Source organism: Coturnix japonica, chromosome 13 (genome assembly GCF_054131305.1).
Source record: "Coturnix japonica strain WE chromosome 13, WE-NBRP24, whole genome shotgun sequence".
In the NCBI taxonomy this organism is placed as follows: Eukaryota; Metazoa; Chordata; class Aves; order Galliformes; family Phasianidae; genus Coturnix; species Coturnix japonica.
In genome coordinates this window covers 8890114-8913808 of record NC_140675.1, presented here as the reverse complement: position 1 = coordinate 8913808, position 23695 = coordinate 8890114, and the positions used below count along the sequence as shown (strand labels likewise).

Sequence of the window (23695 nt, the reverse complement as noted above, 5' to 3'; positions counted from 1 at the left end):
CAGGGTCAGTACAACAGTAGGAAAATCTTTAGTCAAAAATTGCAGCTCCAAGTTAGACCACTAGAAAGCAAATCTGTTCCAGTTTTCTTTAAATTGGTATTTTTGAATGATACAGGGAAGTATTTACTTGGTGCTATATACAACATTAACCATATTTTCAGTGATTTAAGTTGATCCCAATTCTTTGGACTACCTTTTCTTGCTCAAAATGCAAAGTAACTGACTCTGCATGTATTACCATAGAACTACTTAGCTCAGGAGAGGTTTCTGGAAGTCATCTAGTACCAACTTACATAAAGCAGCTCTGTATAAAAGGTACTACAATTTGGAATGCTTAAGGCCCTGGCTGCTGGTAGCTTAGATTAAGAGAACAATCCGAGGAACTCTGATTGAAGGATGCAAGAAAAGGTACTTAGATAATTTCTACCCATCCTATTTGCTTTCTGTTAGCCCAGGTTTACAGAATAAATATAACTTATTCTGTAAAATAAATTAAAAAAATCAAACAATTCATTATTTAATACTCTTAGATACAAATGTTTTCAAGAACTGGCAGCCTACGACCCAAATTCCATCCCTCAAATTTCCTTGGAATTCAAGGGGAACTCGATGACTTCAAAATAAATCCTCATCAAGATTTTCTCCAGTCCCTCTACAGCTCTTTGGTAACAGAGGCAGTTAACCGCAACCCTCACACGTTACAGCATGAAACATTTCCACTAATTAAACTTAGCCGAGTTCTAATGGGATCAGCTTTGGTATGTTTTAGATCATCTGCAGTTATCATATTAATGGAGAAATTATTCACTATTTCCTTCCTTCACGAACACTTGAAGACATTTGACAAACAGAGCATCTTTTTATTAATGCTTTTTCTTCTGCTATTGTTTGTTCCTTAATCTGGTTGTTCTCACAGCACATTTCTAAGATGCTTTCCAAAGCAAGATGCAGTTTCAGATCTGTAGAGATTAACCTACTGTACATCTGATAAAACTAGAAAGCAGCGCACCAGGCCAACACTCAGTTTAACTGTAAGTATCATTTATTTCTTCATGTAATCTTTGAAAATTTACTCCACAATGTAACACTGATATTATTTTAAGCTGTGCTACATACCATATGTTACTGTATTTATTTTGCTCTGCCGATAGCAGTTTGTCTTGAAAACTCGTTACTAACTCCGGTGCAATCCATCGCAGAGGAACAAGTTTCTTCTCATCTGTCTCAATATAATCTTCCTACATTATTGAAGGAAAAAAAAAATAAATGAAAAAAACATTGAATCTACTTCCAGAAATGGACAAACTTTTCCTTAGCCTGGTTTTATGTGATTGCTGTGTGTAAAATGAGAACTGAAATAAATCCCATTCTACCCAAGTAGCAGAGAAAATGCTATAGAAAAACAAGTATTCACTGCACAATAAAACTGAACGTCAACTTCTTGTTTAGGATTTGCTGCTCAAAACCTGTCAATGCATGCTTTTCATTTCTCACCTTCTCAGTATTTTTAAGTATTCAAAACATTTTCTTTAAATGTCATGGCATTTTCTTCTCTTAAAACGTCGAAGTGAATTTTTGCATAACACCTGTCATTACTATTTTAGGCCTATTGCATATATAACATATAAACACATACATTTCAACTTAACAAGCAGCTTCTATAAGCTCCACTTCTGGAAAGATCATCTATTCTGTTGCATGAGGTTTGCTACAGTTCCTTCCCAGCTATGCTACGAATATCCAATATTCAAAGAAAAATTTACTGTCAAATCACAACCTTAAAACTTTCTCATCATGACCTTAGACTTCCAAACCCTTAAGAAAATTGGTACATGACTAGATCAACTTACCTTGAACCTACTGAATCCTATACCATAATCTCCAACTTTGACATTTAAATCAGAAGTAAGAAAGCAATTTCGTAGGGCCAAGTCACTGCAAAAGCAAGCAAATAAATGGTGAGTCTTCAACACAAAGTAAGACCAACAGGTTAAAAAAAGTAATGCTTTTCAGGAGTCAGGCTACAACTTGAGTATCAGATGAGACAAACATCTTCCAAAAGTTATCCAGTGACACACAGGTGCACATTACAATAGCAAGCAGCAGGTCACACCCTGGCCCAGCAACCAGCCATGGTGGGGAGATTCACTTTAAAAATTGAGTTTGAGCCCAACTAAATGTGATAACAGTTACTTCTACGTACAAAGCCTAAAATGTTAGAAAGTGACTTCAAATCAATAGTAGCTTACTTTCTAACATTGGCATGATTAAACCACTGCAGACTGAGACTAAATTATCATTTTAAAAGCCTGATAGAACTCATGTTGGCCTTTACAAACCAAGTTCAAAATGCAGTCACCTATGGTGGTGAAAAACACTCCCAAACATCCAGACTATGCCGCAAAGTATTCATGCTCAACCATTGCATTCTACTTATTCTACAGTGCAGATGACTTCGGATGTGTCAGCCCCACTTCACCCACACTCGTCACTTCATGCCTGCCAGTGTCAATGTCAGAAGCAAAGGCTACCAACAACTCACTCCAGGTTCAAATACAGCTTACAACAGGATACTAAGCAACTAGTGGTATCTTACAGCTAAATTCCTCTAAGTAACGATCATACATTACGTTTGAACAAGAACTACGGTGTATGACAACGACTATCAGTAGTCATGCATTTTATAGAAGTTCCTTTGGTAGTCAAATCAAAGTTCCTCTGGTAAGGGAAACAAAAGGATCTTGAACACACACTTGCAGTTCTGTCATAACCCAGATCACAACCACTCACAGCCAGCAGTGCAGCTGCAATGACAAGAAGCTGCCTCAGTCTATTGTGCAAACTCAGAAATTTGTGCAAGTGTAACTAAAAGTGCACCAGAAGAACTGCACCACTGCTTCTGTGTGCGATAAAAGAAGCATTTCTGAAGTGCACAGTTTGGAAACCACAAACCAAAGTTAATTTCTTTAACTACTTTAAGTAGTTAAAGGAATAAGGAATTCTTTTTCCTTCCATAATCACTACATTTCACAGGACAGAAGCCCAAATGTAAGCTTGAAGAACACCCAAAGCTTTTCAGTTTATTCTACACTACTTAAATAAATATCTGAAAAGAAGAGAGAAATACATCTTCAGCTGCTTGAATTTGCTTTGAATTTGATACTTTTGCAGATCCACAGAATAATTTATCAACTTTAAGTGCATTTCAGTGAAAATATCCTGTTAGAATTTAATAACTACAAAGCCACACTGCTGCAGTACCAGAAACAGCCATCAATCTCAGTGCAGTACGCACAACTGGTACTACCTCCAAGTCATTTGCAATGGTTAATTAAACAGGTTTAACAATGCTCAGTTTTGCTGTTTTAGAGCGACAGTTTAAGAATGAAGTTTAGTAGTTTCCCCTGAACAGCACAGTGCACTGACAAGCTCTAGCACAAGTCCTAACTTGCTTACAGAGATGATGCAAGTTGCATTTCCACTACCAAGAACCAACTGACCCAACAACCACCACCAGGAAGTGATGCTGACACCAATGGTTCCACCAGGTAAGCCACATCCGGGGAGCAACTACTCCAATAACTGAGTCACTGCAAGTCTAGAGTGGATGTGTTCCAGTTCCTTCCTGTGTTTTTAATCATAAACAAAACTCTGGCATAACTCACAGCAGTTAGTTTCACCTCTTACAACTACCATCATGCTTCCATATTAACTGCACTATCTTTAACCACAAGTAAATAAATTCTGGGTTTCTCCCCCCAGTCACTGAAATGAAAATTCCCACTCATTATGGTCTATGCCAATTCTGACCAGCTCTGTTTCTGAAGATTGAGAGGCTGCACGAACAAGGATTTAGTGAGAGATACCCTGCTTCAGATTTTTTCATTTTATTTGTTTCTCCCTTACTGCATCAGAAAAGCAGCCACTTCCATGTTTAGTACCAAAGCTAATATGCTACTAAAAGTTCCACACTGCTATAAGCCATGAAAGTACATTTGTGCTTACTTTGCTAATTATATGCCCCTCACCCCCCCAAAACAAAGCTTAATTAACTTGTCTAAAAATGAATCCAACAACTGTGTCTTCTGCACTGGCTTAGCAGAAAGCTGCACTCTATGGGTTGCAGAGCCAAAAAGCAGGTGAGCAGATTACAGGCAGGTAAGACCCGTAAAACAACACCAATAGGCATCTTCGTAAGCATCACATCTCCATGACTTACAGTACATAAATTTGGACAAAGCACAGTCTTGAACATGTGTGTATTTCAATGAAAATATCCATACGAATTCTGAAGCATATCCTAATAAAAAAAACATACCTATGCACAAAATTATGCTTATGCATTACAGCAAGTCCAGCAGCAATCTCACATGCCATTCTCTGTAGCAGCATTATTTGTGAATCTCCTCTGACGTGGTCCTGCTCATTGCAGATATAAGTTTTCAGGTCACCCTGTAAAAGAAGTTGAAAATACTGCTCAGTGCTGTGTGTTGGGTCAGTCTCAAAAGCCTGTAATGAAAATCTAACTAACAACACCACTTGCTTTATCAGTCAACAAGGCAAGCACTGGATATAAACAGATCTGTGTTTAATAAAGGATCTCAGGTTCCCCATCACCATCAGGATGCTTTGAGAGGTATCCAAGGCAAGCTGTACATCCTTTTAAGGGTTTTTAAATCACATCATTTAGTAATTAACAGCTAGATCACACTGCCACAAAAAACCAACAACACATAACTGTCAAGCAATAATACTTTCCAGTTAAAATATGATGAGTTTCTGTTTCTAAACAGGATAAGTCAAAACTGCAAGTGCTCCCATTCAGCAAAGTTGAGTGGAATACTCATGGGGATGGGAGGGAGATGCAACAGTTTCAGCCATTGCTGGCTTATCAGGGCTCCAGGGATAAAAGAGCACAGTAATACAGCCTGTTCCCATCACTGAGGCACAAGAAGATGGCAGCACATTCCCTGAGCCTAGGCAGGGCTAAGCAACACCTACACAATTAACGAAGCTACAAAAGCACTTCATACTTTACTAAAAAAGAAAACAGCTTTGAAATATATTGAATGTAAAGTTGTCAAACATACTCGGGAAAAGCAAGACCAGAGTAAGTGACTCTAGGGAGGGTAAGAAGTTTCTTACACCGCTGTTACTGTTTTCACAGTTAAGCTTTTAACGCACCAATCATGTACTTTTATTATTCATTTGTAGTCTTCCTTTAAGTTTAACAAATGGCTTCAGAAGGCAGTTTTGTTTTGGAAGAAAATGAACTGTATGAAAACTGCATGACACATTGCATTAACTTATCTCATTGGTGTGACATACTGGGCTTTAACTGTACAAGTCACAAGTGCCCCAGCCTTGGAGGGTGACTGAGGGAAGGTCTTGAGGTCACACAGACAAAGCAGCAGTCTCTGCTTCGCCTAAAATGTGCTTCTCAGAAAATAAGAGCAAGAATCACTGTACTTATGTATATAAACATGTATAAGCACACATCTCCCTTCCTACCTCGCTTGAGCAGAGCTCAGAACTCCCAGAGGAGCAGTGTCCATAACAGATTCCCTATCCTGCTGCACAAAGAACACAACAGAGCACAGTGGAGCACAACGCACCCGATGCCAGCCCTAGGTGGCAGCACGCTGCTGAGGAAAGGCAAACTATCTGCTGGGATACTGCCCTCACTCATTAAAACAGCAACTGCCTGCTTACAGGTTGTCCCGGTTGGATTAAGTTCCCGGGATGCCTTTAGATGCACATCCCTTATTTAGTAAATAATTCATGCAGACACACATTCTTGTAGGAAATGCAACTTGCATTAAATCTAGCATCCCAAATCATATTGGTTGTTTTCCCCATCCCATTTATAGCAATATTTGAAGTGAAAATATAATATTTCTTCTTGGTGTTGGTTTAAGACAACACTTACTCCAGACTTGGGGGATGCTGATGAATACTTCCAAGTGCTGAACTGCCACCCAGATGGAGCAGCACAGGCTGGAAGGAGGGCTCCTGTGCCTCCTGGTCTGCAATACTGCTTTGAGCAGGAGGCTGAACTGGAGATCTCCTGAGGTTCCCTTCCAGCCTGAATCATCCTACAGCTCCCTGCCTACCAGCATACAGCAGTAAAACATCAACAGTATTCGTATTACAAAACAGCACCTTATTGGACAGAGGTTTTTAATACAGTAAACTTCAAAGACTATATGTCTTAGTAAACGCAGCTATGCAAAATTCCCTGCTTAGATACCTAAATATAAAAAGCTCAGCTAAACACACTTAAGGAAGGCTCCACTTGTTCTGCCACTGCTTCCTCCCTTTTGTCTTGGGAATCAATAAAGAACTAGATTTTACTTTTCCTTCCATCCCCTCTAAGTTCTAGCCAGGATCAGTTCAGCCTTCTTTGTAAAGAATGCCACAACATACTGAGACTTATTCCCACCACCGCCCCATCCACTAGAAGCTAGGGGCACTATTTATCTGCAGCACTCTTATGTAGTAGCATTCTGGGTTGTGCAAGTCCCAGTTTGGTCCACAAGGACACTCAAACAGCTGACGTGACTCTTTAAACCAGTAGGTACGGACAGTAAGAGTTTGAGAAGTGTAAAGAAGTTGCCAAATTCTGCCCACACAGCTCTCCCTACCAAGCTGGAAAGCTACCAGCTAAGCCACATAACACCAAGTAATTAAGAGAACAAAAACATTACTTCTGCCTCCCTGTTCCAACAGTACTTCATTGTACACGTACCTGTAATGACCGCTGTTAAAATACTTAAGAGTGGTGTATGGTATACATCCTTTATACCCTTAAAAAGTTGTTAAAGCATAAAGTTTAAAGAAGATGTAAAGTTTAAGAAATATTAAGCAGTTCTGAGAACAAGAAGTATTTGAACCCAACAGACACGATTTCTGATGCTGCCACAATCTATCAACCCCCTATTTTTCCTCTTCTTAAACAGATTTGTTGAACTCTGGGTACGTTTTCATTGCAAAGATTTCTTTATTTTTTGAAAACAATACTTTCAAGTGGCAGTAATCAGAAAGGCCAATCAGAAAGAAAACTACTGCATGCAGGCACCTCCCAGTAACAGCATCCCTGGAGCCAGCTACAGGGCAAATCCTGCATCCTGCTGACCTCATCTGCTCAGGGAATTGTAAAATGTTTCTCCAAGAACCACCTGATAGGCAAATCAGCCTCAGCATATACATGCTACTTCCACATTTGAATAACTTTCCCTTGCTCATAAATTATGTCCATTCATTAGAAGAGTTGCTGTGCTGACAGAATGCTGGCCATGCATGACCAAGTAATATATTAAAGTTAATAAGCCAGCTACCACTATTTTTAACCTGGCGCCATTCTACAGCCTTTAATAGTTGGCCATTAAGACATCACTAACACACTAAGTAAACTAATGCAGGATCTTTGAAGAACTCGTTACTACCTTTGATAATGGTCAATTAACAAATTTAAACAACTGTAATACATATGAAGAAAAATTAAGACTTAAACCTTTCAATCATGCATGCACAACTACCTGCTCTTGCTTCCTGCTCAGCTCTTAGAACAAGAGGGGCAGAGCAGCTTGGATTACAGCACAGAACATGCTACAAGCTGGCAAATATAGCTACTGTGTATACAACCAGGCTGTCCTGAGGAACAGAAATACCTGGAGTAGCTTATATGGCCAAGAAAACAAGTAATTGAGCTCAACTGACATTCAGCACTGCTACCATGGCAGTCAGCTCTGGTATCTGCACTGCAGTTTCCAGTGCCTCTGTTCATCACCTTGTGGTGCCAAGGAGCCTGGGAGCTGCTTAATCCAACAGGGCTACCTGAGCAGCACAGCCAACATCAAAAGGCCCCACAGAAGCTACAGATCCAAACAGGAAAAGCTGCAAAAAGGAGAGATCCTGTGATATCCAATGATTCTGAAGGAGCGTGAAGAAAACGCCCTACAAACAGTTCTGAACTACAGACCATCCACATTTCTCATTGCTCAGCATACAAATTTGCAAAGAAAAATCTGCATGGCTGGGAAAACCTCAAAGAGCTTGACATCTGAAGAGTTTCCTATACAATCCAGCCAACATATTCACTACCTTTATACTAAACCATCTTCTCTTTCTTAATCGCATCAAGTACCACAGATCAAAACAAGTTTCTTCCTGTTTGTATATACATCAGTAACATAAGGCAAAGAGCATTACACTGCAACCAGAAAAACAGCACCACATTTGCCATCCTTACAATTGAAGAGCACACAGTCAGCAGACACTGGAGCCTTCAGCCATCCTCAATGGCGTCCCTTCCTACTGCCCTCCAACTGCACAGCTCCATACTGGCACATTTTGGAAGCACCTCCATACTCACTGCACTGCCCAATTTCAAGGAAAAAAAGGTACAGAAAAAACTCCCACCTCTATTAAAATCCCTTAATAAAACCCTGAAAAATCCAAGTAATTGCCATCCTAATCACAACAATAAAAGCAGCTTTGAGAGTACTAGCCTACTGAAAATAAATTACCATCATCAAACAACTGTCTACTAAGGAAAACTACCTATCCAAACCTTCTTTTAATTCCAAACTGTACTGTCTGCCTTCCCGCACATCCCTCCCTCCATCACTGCAGTGCTGCTCCCTCCCACAGAGGCACAAAGACCACAACAGAAGTCAGTGACATGGTGATAACTGAGTTAACGCTGCACTCACCTCCATCTCTGCACACAACTATTTGACACGAGCTCTATCTGGCCTGCCTGGTCCAGTGTATTTGTGCATACAGTGAATAAAGCAGTGATCTCTAGCAGATACTCAGCTCTGAACTCTTCAGGTGAGCCAAACTTTCAGTATGGAAGTCACATACAACATATAATACTCTAAAACACGAGCTTTGGTTCTCTTTGAATAGAAGCAAGACACCTATTCTCCATTTCACTGACATTATCTAGCTACACACAAATGTCTAGAGCTGCTGTTCTGGCTGTCAGGCTTACTGCCCCCAGTCAAAGTGAAAATCTATTTTATCTCCTTAAGCCAAATCCTTCCCAGATTACTCTGCAGGATCATGACAATTTTGGGCACTAATCATCAGGCAAACCAAGATTTTTTAAAATATATTCTTAAAGTAGGGCAATCTTCACAAGTTACTCCAAATTCAAAATCTGATTAAATCATGCTAATAATTAAAATAGCAGTTAAATCTGATTAAATATTTAGGGGTATCTACTAACAAACTTCATATTCTTCTTCAAAGGTCCTTTGAAAAGAAACCACAGCTTGAGTGCTGAGTTAAAAGCAGTACAAAGTATTCCATTCCTGCAGGCTGAAAAAACCACCACTATCTGCTTCCTCAGGCACACAGGTCTGAGCCTTCACCAAACATGGAACAACTCACCTTGATCAATCATTTACATTGTTTCTCCCATATAGGAAAAGAAAAAACAAGAATGATTTTTATCAGCACTTGTGCCTCATTAGTTCACCCAGCTAGTAAAATTCCATTATTTAAAGCCACAGATGGATGTTTTTTTCATGAAAACTCAAAGTTTATCACACTGATTTAAAATGCCTGAGACACCTGATGCAACCAGCACCCTATTGGTGTGTCTGAGTTTAAACAGAAATTGCAGTGGCAAAGCAGGTGAAGGAGGACCATGCTGAATTTTATAAATACAGCCTCTTCTCAAGGTCACAGTCATACACACAGGCACTTCTGAGGTCATTTCTGCCTTAACATTTTTCAACTTTGCTTTCAATATTTAGACCACAGACCTTAAAAGCAGCTACTGAGCCTATTTTCAGACAGCCACCTGCAGCTCTGAAAGGTTTGTCTGTTTTGTTTTTAATACTGTGCTGCGCTACAATAAAGCAATTCAAGTCTCTGCAGAGCAAGGCTCCATCACTATGTCCAAACTCTAATTTGGGAAGCTTCTGTGAATAGCAGGCACAGCCCTAAGTTCCTACACACACAGCATCCCCTTCATCACAAAGTTCATGCAAATTCCAGCACATGCCCAGCAATGCCGTGGCTGAGCAAGATGTTTGTGCAATTGCCTTTCCCATCTTCAGTGGCCTTTGCAGCAGTAAGAGCAGCACAGAAAGCAATGCGACCACCCCTCAGTGTGCTCTTAGCATTCCTTAGGTGTTCAGGAAGCAGAACGAGGTTCCATGTTGGGAAGGAAGTAAAAGAGGAAAAGGAAAGGACAAGAAAGTAAGAATGCAAGTTAAAAGAACACAGTAGCAGAAAGGATCATGAAGAACATATGATGATACTGGAAGCTCCAACCACTGGAGTACACTCATTACAGATTCTGGAATCAAATCCAACACCCAATTTCAGCTTCATGGTACAAGTAAAATTTGGGCACTCTGGAGAGGGAAAAGGCAGGAAGAAGGAAATTCTTACAGTTTCTTCAAGTAATATTTGCTTAGAAGTCATATTTAAGGCAAATTAAGGTTTCACAGATGGCAAACAACATTTCGGATGTAAAGTTAGGATGTGACCGAGCACGTGCATGACACTGGACTGCAATAAAAAGTGCTGTGACCTCCCTTCACCTCCAAGCTCCCTGTTACATGACATAGATAGACTAAAAGACACTAATAAACCCACCAGCAAAGAAAAGAACCATCAGCTGGTTTCTTCCTGAGAACATTCCACAAGAACCTCCAATTTATAGGACGAATAAAAAGAAGCTTTAGAAAAACCAACTTCTGCCATCTGCCCCTGAAGGAAAAAAGTGTTTTCTGAAATTCTGGTTATTCAAAAAAAATTCCGTAACAGAACAATAAGAATATTTTCATGACTGAAGGGCAATAAATACACAGCATAACATTTACACAACAGGAAAACAACAGCAGCCTTCTGTATGAGTGCACTTACCAAGTCACAGAACTCAAAGACTAGGAGATAAGGAATGGCTTCCACACATTGCCCAATACACTGGAGAACATTCGGATGCTGAAGAATGCTGGAGTGAAAACGCAGTTAAAGTCAGAAAGAATACAGTATACATTGTTTTCAGTATAACATAATACACTAAAACCTCAACTACAAGATTCAATACATAATTGGAGGCAGCATGAACAGAAGGTGCAAGTATCCAAAGAGATTCTCTGTACCTTTGTATCTACTCTGTACTGTGGCAGCATAGCATTGAAAGCAACTGAAATCTGCAGGATAGCAAAATACAAAACCGACACTGCCACAGTCATACCTATCTTCCCACCCCCATCATTCCCTCACACCAAAACTAAATGTTCATGCATGTAACTGGTTCATGAACTATGCTTAAGGAACTGACCTGTCTAAAAACTAAACCCTTTTGTTAGCCAGGGTGGTTCCCAGATAGATCAGTTTCTTCTTCTAGCTTTCATAAAAAGCACTTGTGCCAATGCAGCAGAAGGCATGAGATTTCTTCTTCTGACAGCTGCCAACAATTTAAGCCTAAATGCAAACTAACTAGGACAAGAGAAAGAACTGAGAGTAGAATGCTCTCCATGACCACTCACTTGTAGCACATTCAGGCAAGATAAGCCACATCTTAAGGTATGCCTGATACCCCTTTCTCTATTTACTCATTCATAGTACTCTTTAGAGGACTGTTCTTATTCTCAAAACATAAGAAATTACCTTCCCTCTAGTAAGCATCAAACTCTTCTCTAGTAGGTAAAGACTCAATTTCAGGAAGCAAATAGTACAGAAATCTTCCAGCCATAATGCATGAGAAAGAGAACACCAAGCAACACTACTTTGTTAGCATTTCCATTCAGGTTAATCATTTCTGAGCTGTGTTGATGCCACTCTAAGTGCTTTATTTCTGCACAAGCCCCACTGCAAGCTCTTGGAGCAGAATTAGTTTCAGCACTATGCCATATTTCATTTTTTTGAATACAGAAACATCCGAGCACAAGGATTAAAGCTCAGTTCTTAGAAGCTCAGTTCTTAGACACAGGGTTGGTTTGCAACACCAGGATTTTTCTGAACAGCTGCAGCAGAATATCTGACAAACTAAATCAAGTATGTTTTTCAGTCATGAACAAATAACTAGCAAGCATTTAAGCAAAGAGCACATTATCTAAGCAAACTCAAAACTTATTCATTTTGGATCAGTTGTATTTCACATCTTAGAGATAGAATTCAATTTATAAGAAAGGGCAGACAAATAACACTTTCAAAAAAACCCTCTACCTCATAAGCAGTAGTATGAAGGGCTTGTGGTAACCAAGTTACAGAATATTACTTACTAGTATGGTTCTCCACTTCTTAAAAACTGTTCCTGCTCCTTGAGACCTGCACTTGCCTTCAACTCCTTCACTATCACTCGTGCCACACTAGTGCCAGTATAGATTTCTCCAAGCAGAACCTGAAAAATTATAACCACCGTGCCTTTAATCAGAGGAAAAAAAAAAAAAAAAAAAAAAAAAAAAAGGGTTTCTCTACAAAAAGAAACAAAAGCCATAAACACATCACAATAAAGATTTTCTGGCTTGTCAGTGCATGTAGATATCCATACTTTATAAATCTTGACAACTGATTACCCATCCATTTTCAGAAAACACCTCTTCTTGCAAGGAACATTTATTTACTTTAGACTTTTTCCTGGAAAGCACTGGTAGTAACAGAATGCATGAATTCCACGGAAGTGAAATCTTGAGATACCAAATGGCTTTGTAAGAAACTACATGTAAATTAAAGCATAATTAATCACAGCTAAAAAGTATGCGCAAGTAAACCTCGGTTTCTTATGCTATTACTTTGAAGGAAATGCACAAGTCTAGTTGGTTTGGACTATAACAATATTAGAAGACTTCTCACCTTTCCAAACCAGCCATTTCCAATTTCCTGGATGTAGTTTAGACTCTGACGTGCAACTTGAGACTTTGATCCATCTGTCATACACAACAGAAGAAACCTTAGACACACCAAACCACGCAGATTGCCAGCTATCAGTGAAGGAAACAATACAAGATCCTACACTATTTATTCCCAATGGTACGCACACATTCTGCCAAAGCAACAGAACAGACACAGGCGAGAGTGAAGGTAATGTTGTGACAATAAGGCTGGGGTGAAACTTATCTTCTAAACCACTTGTACTACAGAACACCCACTGCCCAAAGACAACCCTCCTTACTATACATACACCTCTATGTTGTTTTTTTTTTTAACATGTTCAGTAAGGAGGTTGAATTGCAATCCCAGTGTCATATACTCTAGTTGGGCAAAGCAAAAAACCCACACAGAAAAGTTCCCTATGGAAACAGAATAAAAACTAAAATGCTCACTACTTCTACATTTTATCAGCTAAAGTTATGGTTATCATTTTAAGAGAATGGGATGGGTTGCTTTTTATTTCAGCCCAACTGCCCTACTTACAGCTACCACCTGGAAGGAGGACACTTTCTGACTAAAAATAATTTACATAAAGAACAGAGGCAGAGGACAAACAAGACAAAAAAATCCTGGCAGAAGATGGACAGCAACAATGGCAGACTCTATTATAGAAGAGATTCAGCAGTATTTCTCTCTCTGCTAATTAGCCAGAAATACTAATAAACAGACTTAAAGTTTCTTTTTCCTGTTTTTTTAAACAGAAATTGTCTTAAGGAATACACTCCCAAAATTCTTTCACGCAAGCAAAATAAAACGTCCTCTTACCAAAACCACATTTACAGCACAAAAAGCTGCCAGTGACACTAAGAAAGTGACACAGCCCAGATAGCAGCACTGCTGTCAAGTAAGAGATTTACTCTTGCTTCCATTTAAGGCTGGTGGATAAAATCCAATGACAACTCAGCCATGAAGAGAACTACTACATAGCAGAAGTTAGTAATATCCCAGAGCAATTTAAACCCATGAAATGATACATAAAGGAAGGAGTCTCAGCAGATTTAAGTTGCACTCATTCTGTTCAGCCATCCTATAGAGCACCCACTCTAAGGTGAAACACCAGGAGACTTCATTCTGCACCCTACACCAATTTACTCAGTTTACATCTGTAACAGTTAAACCTGTATAACAGAAAGTCAAGCATAATCAGCTACACCAGGTCAGAGAATAAATTGCCTTCTTCTGTCTTCTCATTGTAAAACTTATTTTACCTGCATGAGATGGAAACTGGGATGGAGTTGGTAAAGCAATACTGGGAACTGAAAGAGTAAAAACTTCTGCTGGAGACTGAACGGACGGAGTATCTTCTGCTGGGGGCGTGAAATCTATTTCATCATCAAAGTTATCTTCAAATTCCTGAAATAAAAATCTCAGTAATGAAGCTAATATTTGCCTTAAAATTAGCTTTACATTTCTTCTGGCTTCCAATCTGAATCCACAAACCGGACTACAATCAAATAACCAGCTGCATGTTAAAACAAACTAATACAAAGGGCTTTGTTTTTAAGGGCAATAACCTGATAACATGAAAAGAAACCTAAACACCTGAAAAACTGTAAATCACCAATGTTGAAAGGAATTACACTACATCTGAATACACAGTGCCAAGGAGGCTCGTGTCGTTACTGAGTGATAAAGTTTTCTTTTTTCTGTCAATTTATTACTGACTTAAAGACAACACTTCATGTTTACATTTCTTTACCAAAAATAACCTCAGTTTTTCAGAGCCTCTCCCTATTTACTTTTTACATATATATGTAAATACATACACACATGCAAAAAGAAATATATATATATTTAATTACGAATATATATAAGATATATTTCTAGAAAAAGAGCCACCCTCTGATTTATGAACACCAATAACTGATGTTGTAGAAGAAAATGCTCTCTGCTAATAAATTCAATAAGTTTACAGGATATGCGTCTTCAATATTACCTGAGAGGAATATCTTAAATCCTATCAGCAGACTAAAAGCAAATTAAAAGAAAACAAAAACAACCCCAGAAAGGGTTCTTTACGGTAAAACTGCCTCAAGACTACTCTCACTATTGGTCCTAACAGAAAGCAATGACTTTGACAAGCCCAAGATGCTGACTGCAGCACAGACCAAGTACTTACACAGTCACAGCATAACTCTCCAGTGTGCAGACAAACAGCTGCTGGATACTTTATAAGAGAACACGGACAGTGATGCAGAAATACCAGAATGCAGTTCCCAATATCACTTGCATGCACGTTTCCAATTTGAAGTCTTACCTTGAAATCTATCTCTGGGTCTTTGCAGCAGGAGACGCAGTTTGCAAGCAGTACCACCAGTACTACCAGTGCACAGACAGACAGAATGGCAAAAGATGAGGAAACTTCAGCTGCTGCTCCTTGTCCTAGAAACAAGCAGATATGTAGTATTATAGAAATACAATTAGGGTCAGAAGGTGTCCCTCCCAGATATCTTACCTACCCCCAGTGGGTTTCAAAATTTAACTCTGTGGAAATATTAACATAATAGCAAAGGGAAGGGGCCAACCCCTCCTGTGCTCCACCAGCCACGCACACAGCTGGAGCTGCCTGTCCTGCACACAGAGCAGCACTGGGCTGTGATGAACTGCAGCAGCCCCAAAGTCGGGACTCTGTTTGATAAACTCATAGAGGTGACCACACATGGATAGAAGGAATCCAGTCCTCTGGGGATGGTTCCTGTGAGCCACAACACCTCCCTAAGGAGTGAAGGTAACCAGAAGGAATCCTCACATGCGCCACATATGGACATATAAAGCACTGCTACAAGGCACTGCTGTATCTTTCAACAAATGCATGACAACCACAAGTTGCTATCTCAAAAGCAAAATGGATCTAAACAACTGCACTCTCCACTTGCATTTCTCACCATTCTATAAGTGATTTGTTTCCATCTCAAATTCAGATGTACTCCTGAATATTTCAGTTGCAGTTCCTTCTGTAAAGGAAACTGCACATTTATTGAGCCTGAGGTCCATGTTCTACACAAGTGACCCTTCTCCCCAGAACATGACCATCTCTTTTCATGTCCTGGGATTAAGCGTACTTCCTAAACTTGCAGAACTTCAGCAACCCCCAAGAAAAGGTGAACAGCAGTCAGCTGGAAAAGGTAATGAAGTAAAGAAAAACCACCAAGTTCATCTTTGATTAAGACAGTTGGTTAAGATGGAAGGCACCCAAGCTTCCAAGAATGCAGGAAAACGTTCATAAACAATGTCTAAAAAAATGCTTTAATATAAGAAAAATGCTAATTATCATGGGCAAGTTTCTGCAACACTAACAGAACAGCATCTTATGACTCACCCAACTCAGTGCTACTTACCAAGAATTACAGAACCCATCTCTATTTGGATAAGCTTTGAAGTCACTCTTATAGTCATTAAGAAGTGGTATTTTTTAATTTGCACTTTTTACAAAGATTAATGTAAAATTACATATGAAATGATGACAACCTATAATTGAAGTGAGTTAGTTTTTATAAGTGAAGCTATTTTAATATCTTGCATAAATACATATTCAATGATGGGAGTCACTGGTTAAGCATAGGCAACAGTGTTTGACATGGAGCTGAATGATCTGAAGTAAAACCCTGTATGTGTGCAAGTAGATGAACACACCAAAACAGCAGCAGTGGTAAATGATGCTGGCGTCCTCAGGATCCAGCATAGGCATGAGAACACACCTCAGTGCTGACCAGCATGTTTCAAAGGGTGGAAAAATGCTTTAATACATAGCACCTCTCAAAGCAACACGTACAGCTCAGGATTCTGGATACCTTCAGTCACCATTCTTCCTAAGACAGCAAACTTATCTACCAAACAGCAACTAAGTTGTTTTCTCACCTGCTTTAATTCATTCTCTGTCCAGTTCTGCAGCCTGCCCGCAGCCCCAGCCCCTCCCCCAGGTACAACAGGCCCGGACTCAGCAGTGCCAGCCCACAGGAGCAGGACAGGAGCAGCAGCACTGCCTGCCCGCAGCAAGGACAGCGGCCCTACCCCTCTTCCCTTAGCAGTTATCAAAAGTCACCGAGTACACGTTTGGCCTCTCCCAGATTTGCTTCAATGGGATTCATCAATTAAGGTCTTAAATCTTCACAAAATTGGGCTTTAAATTTAAAAAAAAAAAAAAAAAAAAAAAAAAGAAGCAACAGTACAACAGTGCACATTTCTAAGCATGGGGGAGAAACAAATAAGCATACATGAAAAATTGACAAATATTACAGAGCACACTGACAAAAGACACTCAGTGCCAAGAGAAAGGCAGAGCACACCCTACATCATTAGGGCACAGCCAACTTCAAGGCAGCATCTGATTTTAAGCTTTCAGCACAGTAGTTGCTATGCGACAACAGTCCCGCTGCAGGAGGAAGAGGCTCTTCTTTCAGGAGCAGCCATGGCAATGGCAGCTCTGTGCTAATCCAGATGACAGCAGTCACTGACACCATCTCTTCAACAGCTCCAGATTACACCATCAGGAGCCACGATGTTACTTCAAGTCAGAGCAGAGCCCAAACCCACCTCTGCTCCCCTGCTACTTCCACAGCATCTGTTAAATCAGACCGCATTTGTGCAATTCACAGATATTAATGTAACCAGACTTAAAATACAAAAACACTACACCAGTGTTATACTACAAGCAGGTGCCCTTTTCTAAATAATGCTGTCATTTTCTTCTGTGCCACCTATTAACTTGTACAGGGCTGGGTAGGAGCGGATAACGCTTTCCAAGTCAGATTCAGGCTGCTATCTTTTTTCACTAAGGGTCTCTCCTACATTTGCTCTGTGACATCTGCAGGGCTGCTGCACAAAGCCAGTATGGGACAACTGGTACAACTGGGCCTAGGAAGGCCTACAGGTGGAGATCGACTAAAAGGAAAGCCTGCTGCAAACAACCCTATATCTACCCATTGTGTAACCCAGTCAGGATGACAGTGTAAGTGCTCAGCATGCATTACAACTTCTTTACTTCACCAAAAAATCTTCACTTGCTAATTCCATCAGTCCTTGCATTCCACTCATCCCAACTTTTTCTACTCTGCTCCATTTAACTGCCCGAGCCAAAGAACAGCACCATTTTGACGTTTCAGTAGACACTTGTACAGCATTTAGCTGTGCGATGCCACACTACAACAGATTCAAGATGGATCAGAAATGCATCAAATCACCACTGATCTTCAACTGAAACACAAGAGCAGACGAACTTACAAGTTTTAAAGGATTGTGACTTACATTTCAGACTGTTTTTTGAAAGGTAACAAGGTGAATTTAGGAGAGGAGGCACTACATAGGACTCCTTAATCCAACCAGCCATTTGATTTGAATGGCCATTACCAGTGCAGCAGGAAGGAAGGAACTCCCAAGACTCAGATGGCTTTCATTGACTCAATCTCCTCAGCACAATGCCAGCACCTTCAGGAAACCTAAAACTGCTTGAAAATGTCTGAATTAATTCCAATGGTTGCATCACTGAGCAAACTGCCAAGAAGTGGTATTTGCAAAACCTCTTGCAGAGCATCAGGCAGGCTCCTAGTTTACACATGAACATCACAGCTTCCCGATTTTACGTGTTGCCATTCAAGTAAAAGCCAAAAGTTAGAAAGCAAGAAAAACTACGCTGAACAAAACGTGGAGAATTCTGCTACCTGAAGGGAATTATTTCAAAAGCCTCCCCCTCTCAGCATGTTATTATTACCTTTGATTCAGATAAGACAAAGTCTGCATACCTACCAGAAGTAACCTTTGCTATGGATATGACAGATTCTCTTCAGACAAAAGCACTTTATCACCTGATTTTCTTTTCCCTTCTTCCTTATAACTACAGAAAATCCCAATAGCCACAGTCCCAAGAAAAAGAGCTTGTACCAGCCTCACAGGACACTGCCCCAGGTACTGGCATGCATGCTCCTGCTTTGTCTTTCTGAATACAAGAGGCAACAATTAGTAGCTTGTCAGTAAGAAATTCCTGCCTAAACCTGAACCCCTTCCTTCCCTGGCCTCAATCAGTCTCACACTTCGACAAAAATAAGAGGACAAAAACTTCTGCAGTAGTGAAAAAAACCCACCCATAAGTTCTTCAGTTATTTACTGAATCCTTCTAGACAGAAACAGCTCAACCCCCTCACCTGAACTTGGCCACGACAATCCCCATTTTCATCCTACATTAAGTCCTCCACGGGAGACGTGGGCAGGATGAAAGAGCAGGACATGTGCATGGACATTTCTTTGGAAAAATCACCATCTCTCCTCTATATCAGCTCATCACCAGACACAACAAAGACAACAAATGGCAATTTCCTACTGACCTTTTCCCAGGACAAAACCAAACCTTTGTCCTCCCTCCTAAAGCCTCACAAACGGAAGCAGTTTCACAGCTACAGGTGTTCTGTGAACACGTAACCCTGACGTCACTGTGTCCTATGCATACATTCAAGAAATGTCAGCTGCTTCACCTCAAAACTGGATGCGTAACTATCAGCAATTCTTGGCACACAGTCTCAATCCTCCCATTCCCAATACTAGAAGCTCTCTTACCACCTAAACCAGTGTTTCTTCTAACTGTTCTATCCCAAATTCCTCATTGTGCTTCAAGGGAGCTTCTACAGCTGCTTATGTTCACTGTGAAGTCAAGACTGGCAGCAGTTACACATCTCAAGGCACAAACACCTGCAGTAATGCTAAATTCCCATAAAATACAGCATCCTCCAAACAACACAGCTCCAAACTCCACCTCCTGAGCACTTCTGGCCCACCTGAGCTCTGCCCATCAGGCATCAACCTGTAAAACCATCAGCTCAGGTCCAGCTTTACACCACTGTCCTTAATCCACTGACCCACAAGCCTCCTGACCAGTGTCAAAGAATTGCCCACAGAACAACAGACTGCTCCATTTTAATAAGGATTAAGTCAGGGCTGGAATGTCAAGTGTTCAGAGAACAAGACTGGTTTGAAGTAGCAGTGTCAAAGTTTCCAACCTGCAGAAAGCAAGATCTGAAGGTAAAAAATGGGTAAGTTCAATCCTAACACATGCTATGGTTTCATGGTAATGTTTCTGGGTAATTAATTATACCACAAAGGTAATACGTGCTTCTTAAATGTATACATACATATATAGATACATGTATACATCTATATTTAAACTACTGCTGCTAGATGTTGGTTTTTACAGTTAATTCCTGCCCAGCGCAGTACAATCTCAGTGCTATACCTTCCCTCCAATTGAGAAGCACAAGAGCTGTTGGGTTTCTTTTTCCATAACAAAGCAAACCACAATCATTTAAAGCAAGAGGAATTACCTCTGGTGGTATCTCAAACCATCACAAGTACCTGCAGCATGGAAACCAAAATATCAGCATCTCTTCCTCCCACCACTTGATAGGTACACAAAGTAAGACATTGTTTTTGATGAGACAAATCACTTTTAATTCATGCAAAAGGAATTCATGCATGCAACCTTCATTGGTGGTATTTGTTGGAATCCTGATCTTGCAGCCCTCAAGTCAGACTTGGAAAAGGTATATGGGAAAGAAGGCAAGCAGCAGCATTTTGCCTCAAGAGCCCGTTCACCCCTATTTCTCATTCCCATTCACATGTAAAGAATCTCTAGGAAAAAGGACTGCCCATGTGATAAATGTCTGACTTTAAGAACAGGATCTGCTCTGCTGAAAGCCAATACCTGAAAGTCTGCTGCTCAACTTTCCTACCACTCTCACAACAGAGAAATCTCAGGGTACAAAAGTAGCCCTGAAACACTTCACATTGCTGCTTAATCACAGCAGAACCACTAAGGAAACTTCCCTAAGAGCAGCACTGGAAAACGCACCAAGAAGCACTCAGCATACAGCTCCCTGAAGCAGCTCGCTTCTCCCCACCACGTTGTCCAAGCAGTGTCAGGCCCAACACCTTACCACATCTTATGCTTAAACTACACAGGCTGCAACAACTATCATGACACGCTTTCAACACCTCCAACTATAAAAATGCATCTTTTATAACTGCAGTACAACAAAAACACAACAACACAAGTTATTGCAAAATGTATCCAGCACCATATCAAGCTCCAGACACTAGATATGCATGCTACATAGCTAGGCATATAGCTCATGCACTGTACATCTACTGCAGAAATAGAGAGTGAGGATTAGATCAGAGATGTTGGCGGCCTCTGTTCTAAGCCATGCATGTACAGTGACAGTAACCAGCCTACGGCACACGTCCACAAAATGACCGCTATCCAAATGTTCCTGACTGTTGTTCAGCAGCCTCCTAAAATACAGCCTCGCCTTTGGTGCTTTGCAGACAGAACGCTGGACTGGACTTCACAACACAAACTGCTTTTTCAAACAAACAGAACCTGCAGTAAGACAGCCCTTCCGACATGATGCCTAACACTGCTAGGACACTTCTAGTCCGCTTCTGGTCAGTGCCACCTTAATGTGCTGCAGCCATACCTGAGGAATTATTAAATATAGCCAAGCACTCAGGATGAGAGAAACAACCTGGGGAAGGGGCTGCTGTCTGTGCGGACTGCGTTAGCTGCAGCCAGTCACAGACCCAGCCAACAGGTAGAGAAAGCAGAGCCAGTCTGAGAACAAAGCTTCACATGGAACATTCCTGCAGGCCCAGTGTCAGGACTGGCTTCTCCTTCCAGAGTCACAAAGTCACAGGGAGAAACAAAATAAAAAAAGCAGCTCTAGCTGTACAATTAGTAGGTACCTGGATCAGAAGTTAGAACACGAGATGAAGGGATAAGTACTCACGTTTAATTCTTGAAAGCAAGAAGAAAGGCGAGATGAACAGACCACTCCCAAGAAAACTGCATCGTCATTAAAACCCCTTGTACAAGCAAGTGATCTGACTCTACTTTGTATATGCTTAGAAATTTGCATCTGTCTGCATGCATGGCAGTCACACACACTGCATGCAGCACCAAACCACAGGCTACAAACACAAGCGGGCTTTGGTCAGACAGAACACCTGGTAAACATGGAGCCAAAGCAGCTCAAAAGCAACAATTTTCCCAAACTCATCTTTTTAATTACAAAGTAACGATCCCAAAGTCCTTGTCTCCAGTCATTTGACTACACTAGTTAGAGCTGGACAACCATACAGAAGGCTCTGGATACCACACGTTGATTTCCAGGTGTCCTTTCCTGGGTCTTCAGTAAGGATTCACTGCTTGGACATTCAGTTCTGCAGGGCAGCCCCAGCTGTGATGCTCTCAGCACAAAGCAGGGAAGCACCAGCCCTGCTGCCTCCATCCAGCTGAGGACTGCAATCATCACAAATGTAAAACCAAACAAACCTGTGAAAAATGCTGCCACCTATTCAAGTTCTACAGGAAAATAAGAATAGTTTTGAGCCCCCATTCCTTTGCATTTGCAAGGACTTCATACAGCAGAGATGACAGCAGTGCTTCCTCTGATGCTAACACATACGCTTGATTCTGATTCCCAGCTTTCTGGAGAGGCAGCTGAATTAAGGTCAAGTATGAAAATCCAAGTCAAAATGAGAGAGAGAGTCTGAATTAGAATGTAAAGCTTTAGCACAGCAAAGCAGAAGTGTCAGATTATGATGCAGTATGTTTGTCCACAAAAATTACTGCTAAAGAGCATTTCTCACATAGAAATACATCAGCTACACTATGCTATAAAGGACGATCATCTTGGCCTGATGCACTCAGGTAGAGCACCTAATGCTCCACAGGCTCAGAACAGCTGAATACTTCATTCTACCAGCTGCTCCAAGCTGGAGCAGGTCAGGCCGAGCGGCCCCACAGAGGCAGGTCTCAGTTAGACCTGTCTGCAGCTCCAGCAGGTGAACTCTGGTACTCACAACAGTCACAGCACATCCCAGTACCTTCCCTTTCCCACTGACTGAACAAATTAAGTCAGTCTGTTTCTAGCTAGTAGCATCTTCAACATCTTGTTTTTCCTATTTTCTACAGTAATTGCTATGAACCATATCAGGGCAACGACAAAAACCTTCCTCTACCATTTCCTTTTTATTTTTTTCCTAGCAACTTCATAAATGCAGCCTCAAACATGGGAGACAAATATAGAACACGCCATCAGGGCACACCTTCATCTGCAAACACCGTGAAGACGTACCTAAAAGTACAAGCTGCATCATGATGAAGACACTTGGAACACGACGATTCCCTAGACACCAACTGCTGCAATTCCACAGTAGATCCACAAAACGGAACGTTTCTGAACAAGGAATCCAAGCCAGCCTTGCCAGAATCTGCCATCCATTGCCACTTCCTGCTCCCCAACTGCCTCCAAAAGAGAAATCTCTTCATCATGGGCACATTCCAGGAGCTGTTCCACAGTGGTCACTACAAACACCTCCCACAACATCTCCTTTCCTCCTTTTTCTGCTGAGCACCATCTTTCCAGCACAGCACTCGAGGCTGGGCACATCAAAATACTTCTCCACCATCAGAGAAGCAGCCCATCCTGGTAGGTGCCCAACTGGGGGATCATGAATTAACTCCAAAACCCATCACTAGTTTATGAAATGTCCATGAAATTATTCCTAACGTTACAACTCTTAAGCAGGAGGTTGTGAGTGTTGGTGAGCTGAGAGGGCTGCAAAGGTTCAGAGCGGGGTCTGTTATTTATTCTGAAAGTCATCAACGACTGCCAGTCCCAACACAGGAAATCAAAGCGACTTCCATGGGACACAGGAGGGAAAAAGTGACAATATAGCAGAGGCTGCTTCAAAAGTGCGATTTGCTTAGTGTGACTTCCCACTGCAACAGGTCTGTGACAGCATCAGA

General features: G+C 40.9%; 1 protein-coding gene across 1 annotated transcript in view; it reads right to left on the bottom strand.

Moving 5' to 3' along the window:
• LMTK2 (lemur tyrosine kinase 2) overlaps positions 1–23695 on the bottom strand; it is a 36203-nt gene that overhangs the window by 11119 nt on the left and 1389 nt on the right. The window contains exons 2-9 of the mRNA XM_015876634.3: positions 15158–15282; positions 14109–14253; positions 12823–12896; positions 12252–12370; positions 10888–10975; positions 4319–4452; positions 1851–1935; positions 1117–1238 (exon numbers count right to left, since the gene is read on the bottom strand). Coding sequence (XP_015732120.2) covers positions 1117–1238; positions 1851–1935; positions 4319–4452; positions 10888–10975; positions 12252–12370; positions 12823–12896; positions 14109–14253; positions 15158–15282 — 892 coding nt within the window. The remainder of the gene's footprint in view (positions 1–1116; positions 1239–1850; positions 1936–4318; positions 4453–10887; positions 10976–12251; positions 12371–12822; positions 12897–14108; positions 14254–15157; positions 15283–23695) is intronic.